This window comes from Oncorhynchus keta, chromosome 10 (genome assembly GCF_023373465.1).
Source record: "Oncorhynchus keta strain PuntledgeMale-10-30-2019 chromosome 10, Oket_V2, whole genome shotgun sequence".
NCBI lineage: Eukaryota > Metazoa > Chordata > Actinopteri > Salmoniformes > Salmonidae > Oncorhynchus > Oncorhynchus keta.
This window is the reverse complement of record NC_068430.1, coordinates 30,857,909-30,867,446: the sequence shown is the minus strand read 5'-3', so window position 1 is coordinate 30,867,446 and position 9,538 is coordinate 30,857,909. Positions and strand designations below refer to the sequence as shown.

General features: G+C 43.3%; 1 protein-coding gene across 10 annotated transcripts in view; it reads right to left on the bottom strand.

Moving 5' to 3' along the window:
* Nucleotides 1-4,977: 4,977 nt before the first annotated feature.
* Nucleotides 4,978-9,538, bottom strand: part of LOC118373815 (forkhead box protein P4-like) — a 181,568-nt gene continuing 177,007 nt past the window's right edge. For all 10 annotated transcript variants that reach the window (XM_052526847.1, XM_052526844.1, XM_052526848.1 and 7 more), the window contains 3 exons: nt 6,666-6,732; nt 5,552-5,727; nt 4,978-5,371 (listed from right to left, as the gene is read on the bottom strand). In XM_052526847.1, coding sequence (XP_052382807.1) covers nt 5,215-5,371; nt 5,552-5,727; nt 6,666-6,732 — 400 coding nt within the window. In that variant the 3' untranslated portion in view covers nt 4,978-5,214. The remainder of the gene's footprint in view (nt 5,372-5,551; nt 5,728-6,665; nt 6,733-9,538) is intronic.

The following is a 9,538-nucleotide window of genomic DNA, read 5'->3' as shown; positions in this document are numbered from 1 at the left end:
CAGGTGCAGAAAATGAACACAACAGAAAATCAAAAAGACATAATGGGAAAGAATGCCCTCGAGAGCTAAGCCAAGCGTTAATATACAATAATACATCATAACAGCAAAGCTGGAGAAGGAACAGAACCGTCTATGGCGATCTGTCAACACCATCAAAGAATGTCAATCTACATCTTTATAAAACAGCGTGGTTTACAGGTGTACCTTAAAGCACAATAATTCAAAGATCATTTATATTTACTGAATGCAGCAGTTCCTCATTCATGAGAGTTTGGATCATAACAATAATAATAGTAGTAATGATAAATTCCTTTGTAAGCGTGTGTTATTATTGCCCTTCTCCCAGCGAGTGGCGATTGAGGGTGTACAGTGTACAGTAAGCTCTGTGTTTGTCTTTGGATAGTATCTTTAGTTACTCAGAGCCTCTCCTCAGCTGTCTGAAACACAGGGGCCACCAGGGGCCCGGCTCCTAGTGTCAGCGGCCACTATTCACCATGAGGGGACAGCTCCATGTCACAGGGATTATATTCCCAGCTCTGACTGGTACTCAGGGCCCTTTGGACTGAACACTGACTACAGACTGTAAGAGAGTGTGTCTTTTATCGCTGCCATCTTACAGCCGTTTTCTGCATTAATGTGAAGTGCAGGCCGCTGGCGTGTGGCGGGCACTAGTGTGTGTGTGGCCCGCTGGCGGGTGCCGGGCACTGATATATTCTGCCCCCCCCTCCCTCCTGACAATCAGCTTCCTGCCCCATTGAATCGCCACTAACGACCGGACTATCATTGGCTGCTGGCAAAGCCTGCTCATCAATATGCGTGCATACAATTAGAGCACCCAATTAAGAGGCTGTTCACGGAGCCATATGCTAATGAAAGCACAGAGACAGCCAATAATACCCAGCTGAGAGTAGACCTTTTAAACCACTTCACTCTTAACTCTTAGGAGAACGCACCGGTTCTCTGTGGTTTTAGGAGAGGTAGTCATCTTTAACGGGATGCAACGTTGTTGAAACGTCTCTTTGTTTTTGCGCTCACGCTCGTGAATTTGGAGTCCAGATAGCCAGACAAGCTTTTTCAGACCCACAAAATGTGTCGTAACAGTAAGCTGTGTTTTGGTATATTTCACTATTATTATTGAGGAAGAATGGGAAAAAAACTGAAATATTTAGGGTCTCCAGTCTACCATTTGCTTTTATTGTGTGAACCATTTTGAAAAGGAGGTAGTGTTATTTTTGGTTTTTACTCTCGTTTCAAGGTGTCCCTCTCCCACTTTGTTTGTTATAAATCAGTCTGATGACGTGAAGCATCATAACCCTACTTAGACAGGAGACAGTGCTGTTTTACACAGGAAGTTAATACAAAGACTCCTCTATTTAAAAAAGAAAGCAAATGGTCTGAAGTGAAGAGTTGATTTGACAAAACTCTTCCCCGAATGTTGTTTTAGAAAAAAATACATAAGTTGCATGTCCCTTGGCGTGTTCCTTTTACATATGCATGCTTTTGTCGTTTGTTAGTTGTTCCCTCTTTGCTGTAAATATCACAAGTAGTCATAATGGTATGTCTGTTCTGAATAGCCCTCCCTCCCTGTCCATTGATGTGATGTTTGGGATGACAGCCAGCTTCAAACTGTCTTTATCACAACTACTCACAGCACATCTGAGACTGGGGATATGAATGTGTTTCTATAGCAATGTGAGAGCATGAAGACAATATAGGAGTGAACAATTATCATTGTTCCTATGTATTATAATAACACTTGTCCTTTTTGGTATTTGTTAAACTGTTGTGTCTGCTAGAGTATACTGTAGGTGAGCAGCACAGAAGGTACAGTTAGTAAACAGTTCACGGCTAAACCATTCCCCGCTAAACCGTTCCCCGCTAAACCATTCCCCGCTAAACCGTTCACCTCTAAACCGTTCACCTCTAAACCGTTCACCTCTAAACCATTCCCCGCTAAACCGTTCCCCGCTAAACCGTTCCCCGCTAAACCGTTCCCGCTAAACCGTTCCCGCTAAACCGTTCCCCGCTAAACCGTTCACCTCTAAACCGTTCCCCGCTAAACCGTTCACCTCTAAACCGTTCCCCGCTAAACCGTTCCCGCTAAACCGTTCCCCGCTAAACCGTTCCCCGCTAAACCGTTCCCCGCTAAACCGTTCCCCGCTAAACCGTTCACCTCTAAACCGTTCACCTCTAAACCGTTCACCGCTAAACCGTTCACCGCTAAACCGTTCACCTCTAAACCGTTCACCGCTAAACCGTTCACCTCTAAACCGTTCACCGCTAAACCGTTCACCGCTAAACCGTTCACCGCTAAACCGTTCACCGCTAAACCGTTCACCGCTAAACCGTTCACCTCTAAACCGTTCACCTCTAAACCGTTCACCGCTAAACCGTTCACCGCTAAACCGTTCACCGCTAAACCGTTCACCGCTAAACCGTTCACCGCTAAACCGTTCACCGCTAAACCGTTCACCGCTAAACCGTTCACCGCTAAACCGTTCACCGCTAAACCGTTCACCGCTAAACCGTTCACCGCTAAACCGTTCCCCGCTAAACCGTTCACCGCTAAACCGTTCACCGCTAAACCGTTCACCGCTAAACCGTTCACCGCTAAACCGTTCACCGCTAAACCGTTCCCCGCTAAACCGTTCACCGCTAAACCGTTCCCCGCTAAACCGTTCCCCGCTAAACCGTTCACCGCTAAACCGTTCACCGCTAAACCGTTCACCGCTAAACCGTCCGTTATTCAGTCTAACTGGTACCCGGGTCAAGAAGATAACATTCTGCTGCATAGCACGAAGGGTTGTTTGAATTTATAGTGTTGAGTTTCACAATGAAAGCATTGTTTTGGTTGAGGAAATTAATCCAAACATGCATTATTGCAGTGCAATAACAATGTATTTTTTGGGCCCGGTATCCCGGTTAATGGACAACTGACAACAGCCCACAGTTAGTTTTTTGCTGGCTTCTAGTGTCACATAAAGGGATATAAATGTTGTGTTCAAGTGCCTTATGAGGGTAAGATAATGATTTGCCATCTTTAACTGTAAAGCCCATCTTAGGCCTGCCCACAGCAGAGCCTCTCTTAGGGTTGTGTTTGAAACACAGGTAGCCTGAGCATGGAGAGATACACATTTAAATCCTAAGCGCTTTCTTTCTTTATCGAAGGAACTGCAAGAGGCTGTTTGTTAATACTGTTTTTGGCCTTCTACCATAGCATACCTAACGTGAGTCGTCATTCGCACCAGTTAACACGTATGTAAAAAGCTTTTAACATCACCAAATTCTATTTTGCATTTTATACTTTGGTTTTTGGAATGGTCAGTACTGTCATGAACAAATTCAACGCAGGAGTTACGATAATACGATGATAACTTAGATTTCAGGTGTTGGTTGTCTTTTGGCCAGTTCTTTAGAGGTAAAACTCAAAAAGGGGAAAAATAAACTACAGGGTTTTTGGTTTTCTACACATTTCTTTGGTTACCTGTAACAAAAATAAAATGGGAAGAAAGCAGAAAATACATGAAAATAACATGTTTAAATTTGGTATGGCACTGCAGAGAAGGTAATGCTTTTATGCTCACTGAAAACAAAAGATCTGTAATCGCACGTGCTATTCTTTTAGTCCAACTCACACAGTGAATTGCAGATAGCTTCTATACAGTAACTATGGTAACAATAGAACTTTGAACTGAAACTGAGTTGCCACATTTTGGTGTCCCGCAGAAAGAATTCCCCTTATTTCTTTAACATTTTGGACACAGTTCCAGATGGAACCTTGGTGGGATGAGGTATTCTCTGACCGTAATAATATATTTTTTAAAGCATTGCTTTGTATCACAGCTGATGTTTCTCAACTAACTACGAGAAGATAAAATAAAAAGGAATGAGTTGAAAAGGAATAATAAAAATGTATGACAAATTGTGGGGATAATGAGTGAGTGTTCTCAGGAGCTGAGGCCCCAGATCCTAAGTGCTATTCTCAATCTCCTGCCATCTAAACGGGCACACCCAGACACACAGAAAGGTATTCAGCGTAGGGTGGGTTGGGTATGGGTATTTTTGGAACAACACTTTCTTTCCTGACAATACTAGTATAGAATGGTGTGAACCAGCAGAGTCAATAAAAACAAAAAACGACAAAATACACTTTGAAACAGAATTATATCACCATGGAAATATTGACCCTAAAAAGGAAACAAGGAAACCATCAAATAAAAAAAGATGTGAAAACGATACCACTTTTTGGGTAACATTTTTCGTATTCCATAATCCTCAACCATTTTATTCAGGTATCGCTGTGTGGATGCTCCCTCCCTCCCTCCCTCTCTCCTACCTCTCTTTCTCTCTCTCTCTCGGTGGCCTGGGCCCATCACTCTATCACGCATGAAGAAGGAGTAATGCAACAAAGGGTCCTCTTCCTGAAATCTGTTTTGTGGGGATGGGGGATTTCTTCTTTCTGTGTTTGGCTTAAGGAGGAGAGAGAGTCTTGTCTGGCTTGGGCAGAGAATGGGTAGAGAGTGGGCTTAGGGCAGAGTCCTGCCATCCAGTCTCAGTCTCACCTATGGATCACTGACTGGCTTGTACGCTTGGTTTCTGATGTGTGAGCAGATGTGGGTTAATCTTTGAGAAAATTACAACTGTCTTTCCTTCTCTCTCAGTTAACAGAAGAAAATAAAAAGCGACTGACAGGATCGTAGGAGAAGTATACACATCCTGGTGACTGTTCCAAAATATATATACATGATCTGGTGTGTGTGTGTGTCTACACTCTCCCTCACACACACCTGTATGTATATTTAAGTGGTGTGAACATCAAACTACCAGCACTAAAGGACTGTAGGGCGGGCAGAACATCTGTCACAATCAGCAGGGAGAGGAGGACAGAGGAGAAGGGGGAACCTCCATATCACCACTGAGAGCTATCTCTCTGGCAATACGCTGCTCATAGGGTGGGGGAGGAGGGGGGGTGGTGAGGTGGGTGAAAACGTGTGGGGATAAAGCAATGCTCCAGAGTGTTATTTTTGCATCGATACATAACGGAGGTCTAACCCTGTTTGAAGTTTCTCATTGTTGGTTTCTTGCTTTAAAAGAAATCATACTTTTTTAAACTCTCTATATCTTCTTTTTTATGTGTCATAATTTCTCTTCCCTCCAATGGAGGGGGCGGGATTAAACCTCAAAGTCCCGCCCACTGGTTCAGCTCTTCCAATCCTACTCCAGCTCGTCGGTTGGAAGCTCATCCTCCAAATCTCGGTCATCCCGATCGCTAGGCAATGCCATGTTGCCATGAGTGATAGTTGCCATGAGCGACACGGAGCGTCTGTCCTCCTCAACCTCAGTGGGCTCCTCCTTCACATGGACCTGGTGTCTGAGAGACAGAGGGATGGGTTAGAGAGGGTGAGAGACAGTGTGAGAGAGAGAGAGACAGCGAGAGAGAGAGAAAGACAGCGAGAGAGAGAGAGAGAGAGAGAGAGAGAGAGAGAGAGACGTATTAGAGAGGGAGAGAAAGAGAGTTTGTGAGTGTGTGTGAGGAGAGTGTGTGTCTTACCCATACTGCTGTGGGCTGAGTGTAGGGCTGCAGCTACCGTTGCTGTTGACCTGTTCCACAGTGGAGCTGACATCATTGTGACCCATCCCGTGTAGCATGCTGAGGCTGGCGGCAGAGGAGGGGTTAACCAGGCCCTGGCTGTTCAACAGAGTCAGACTGCTCTCTGCAAGGGCCGCCTAACACACAGAAACACACAGGTTTACATTACAATAACCATTGTTTACAATGGTACATCATTTAAAAGACACTCACACACATCCTAATAGACTTCAAGTACTTATGGATCCACAAATACACTTTGTTAGTATGAAGGACTCATAGATTTATGAGGCAATAGAGATGCTTAGACTGGTGAGTCCTGTTGAGGTCTTGCTGATACTGAGTAATGCTGAAGAATAGAACAAGGCAGGGTGACACTTTCAGGTTAACCCCTTACAACCACTAGGGGGCTCCTGAACTCTACACTTCACTGCTCAAGGGTTTAATGGTACAGTATGTGCAGGCTTGTTGGTATGTGTGTGTATGTGGAGTCCGGGTGGGTTAGGGGGGTAGAGAGAGATGTGCTGGTTGGTTTGAGTCGGGGTGGTGGTATGGGGGTAGAGAGAGGTCTGCTGGTTGGTTCTCCCAGAGAGAGAGAGAGAGAGAGAGTGTGTGTGTGTGTGTGTGTGTGTGTGTGTGTGTGTGTGTGTGTGTGTGTGTGTGTGTGTGTGTGTGTGTGTGTGTGTGTGTGTGTGTGTGTGTGTGTGTGTGTGTGTGTGATAGGAGTGGCACTGAAATTGATTTTCTAGGACAGGCACTAATTTTATTCAGTGACCTTAATTGACAAATACTTGATGCTATAAATCATCTGAGTCAAAGTCGGCTGGAGTAGAATGTGTGTGTGTGTATACGTGTGGGGAGGTGTGGGGAGGTGTGTGTCTGTACGTGTGAGAGTGTTAAGGGCAGGTGTGTGTCGTTAGGGAATGCACTAATTATAGGAGGAAATTGATATTAGTGCCCTTGATCGTGACTGGCTATCGCACACGTGTCACTGTGACAACCCTCACCTGCGAACTAGTGTACGCGTGTGTGTGTGTGCATGTGTGTGTGTGTGTGTGTGTGTATATACACTAACCTGGTAGCTGGCGTTTAGAGAACCGAAACCCAGGCCTGAAATCATATTCTTCACCAGAGTAGGACTCCTAGAGAGAGAAAGAGAGAGGGGGTAAAGAGAGAGGTAGAAGAGAAAGAGAGAGAGAAAGAGAGAGGGGGTAAAGAGAGGTAGAAGAGAAAGAGAGAGAGAAAGAGAGAGGGGGTAAAGAGAGAGGTAGAAGAGAAAGAGAAAGAGAAAGAGAAAGAGAGAGGGGGTAAAGAGAGGTAGAAGAGAAAGAGAGAGAGAAAGAGAGAGGGGGTAAAGAGAGAGGTAGAAGAGAAAGAGAGAGAGAAAGAGAGAGGGGGTAAAGAGAGGTAGAAGAGAAAGAGAGAGAGAAAGAGACAGGGGGTAAAGAGAGGTAGAAGAGAAAGAGAGAGAGAAAGAGAGAGGGGGTAAAGAGAGGTAGAAGAGAAAGAGAGGGGGTAAAGAGAGAGGTAGAAGAGAAAGAGAGAGAGAAAGAGAGAGGGGGTAAAGAGAGGTAGAAGAGAAAGAGAGAGAGAGAAAGAGAGAGGGGGTAAAGAGAGAGGTAGAAGAGAAAGAGAGAGAGAAAGAGAGAGGGGGTAAAGAGAGAGGTAGAAGAGAAAGAGAGAGAGAAATATATGGGGGGAATGGAAATAAACACATATTGACAACATGTGTGCAGAAGAGTTGGTCCAGCCAAAAACAACTAACAAGTGCAACAAACACACCTGCTACACACAGACACATACACACATACTGTAAACAGATGCTTTACACACACACACACACACACACACACACACACACACACACACACACACACACACACACACACACACACACACACACACACACACACACACACACACACACACACACACACACACACACACACACACACACACACACACACACACACACATTGGTTCCAAGTCTCTGATATCTGTTGTGCAGGTGTGTATGTGTGTGTGTGTACAAGTGTGTGTGTGTGTGTACAAGTGTGTGTGTACGATTGTGTAATTTGTCCTGATTTCTCTGGAAGTTGGAAGGAAAGCTGTTTACACACTCTAACAAGCCTCTGTCCTCCGTGTCTGTGTGAATACACACAGTAATGGTGCCGACAAATGGGAAACACACACACACACACACACACACACACACACACACACACACACACACACACACACACACACACACACACACACACACACACACACACACACACACACTGTACAGTGCCTTCAGAAAGTATTCACACCCCTTTACATCTTCACATTTTGTTGTGTTACAGCCTGAATTTAAAATTGATTATATTGAGATTTTGTGTCACTGATCTATACACAAAACCCCATAATGTCAAAGTAGAGTGTTATTTTTTCGATTTTTGAAATTAATTAAACAAGTAAAGTTGAAATGTCTTGAGTCAAAAAGTATGCAAGGACTTTGTTATGGCCTAAATAAGTTCAGGAGAAAAAATGTGCTTAACAAATCGCATAATAAGTTGCATGGACTCATTTCTTGTTAAATAATAATATGATTTTTGAATAACTATCCCATCTCTTTACCCCAAACAGTCAAATAAAGGTTAAATTAAATAAACAATACAATTATTTGTAAGGTCCCTCAATAGAGAATTGAATTTTCAAGCACAGATTTAACCACATTTACCAGGGAGGTTTTCAATGCCTCGCATAGAAGGCCACAGATTGGTAGAAAAACAATAGATGATGAATATGCCTTTGAGCATGGTGAAGTTATTAAATAGGCTTTGGGTGGTGTATCAATACACCCAGTCACTACAAAGATACAGGCGTCCTTCCTAGGAAGGAAACTGCTCAGGGATTTCACCATGAGGCCAATGATGATTTTAAACAGTTATAGAATGTAATGGCTGTGATATGAGAAAGACTGAGGATACATCCTGTTTGAAATAAGGCACTTAAGTAATCCTACAAAAAAATGAACTTTTTGTCCTGAATAAAAAGCCTTATCTTTGGTGCAAATCCAACACAACACATTACTGAGTATCACTGTACCACTCTTCATATTTTCAAGCATGGTGGTGGCTGCATCATGTTATGGGTATGCTTGTCATTGGCAAGGACTAGGGAATTCTTTAGGATAAAGATAAAGGAAATACAGCTATAATCACAGGCAAAATGTGGAAGATGAGGAAGGCCTGGTTCAGTCAGCTTTCCAACACACACTGGGAGACGAATTCCCCTTTCAGCAGTTCAATGGTACAGCGGTCTAAGGCACTGCATCTCAGTGCTAGAGGCATCACTACAGACCCTGGTTTGATTCCAAGCTGTATCACAACCGGCCGTGATTGGGAGTCCCATAGGGCGGTGCACAATTGGCCCAGCGTCGTCCGGGTTTAGCCAGGCTAGGCTGTCATTGTAAATAAGAATTTATTCTTATCTGACTTATAACATAAAAAATAAAATACAATTAAATCATCTAAAACACAAATCTACACTGAAGTTGCTTACTAATACGACATTGAATATTCCTGAGTGGCCGAGTTACAGTTTTGACTTAAATCAGCCTGAAAATGGGTGTCTAACAATGATCAACAATCAACTTGACAGAGCTTGAATAATTTCTAAAAGAATAATGGGCAAATATTGTACAATCCAGGTGTGGAAAGCTCTTAGAGACTTACCCAGAAAGGCTCACAGCTGTAATCACCACAAAAGGTGCTTCTACAAAGTATTGACTTAGGGGTGTGAATACTTATGTAAATAAGTATTGTTATGTTATGTTTATTTATTTTTTAATATACATTTGCAAACATTTCTAAAAACATGTTTTCAGTTTATCATTATGGGGAATTGTGTGAAGATGGGTGAGAAAAAAATGTATTTAATCTATTTTGAATTCACAACATAATG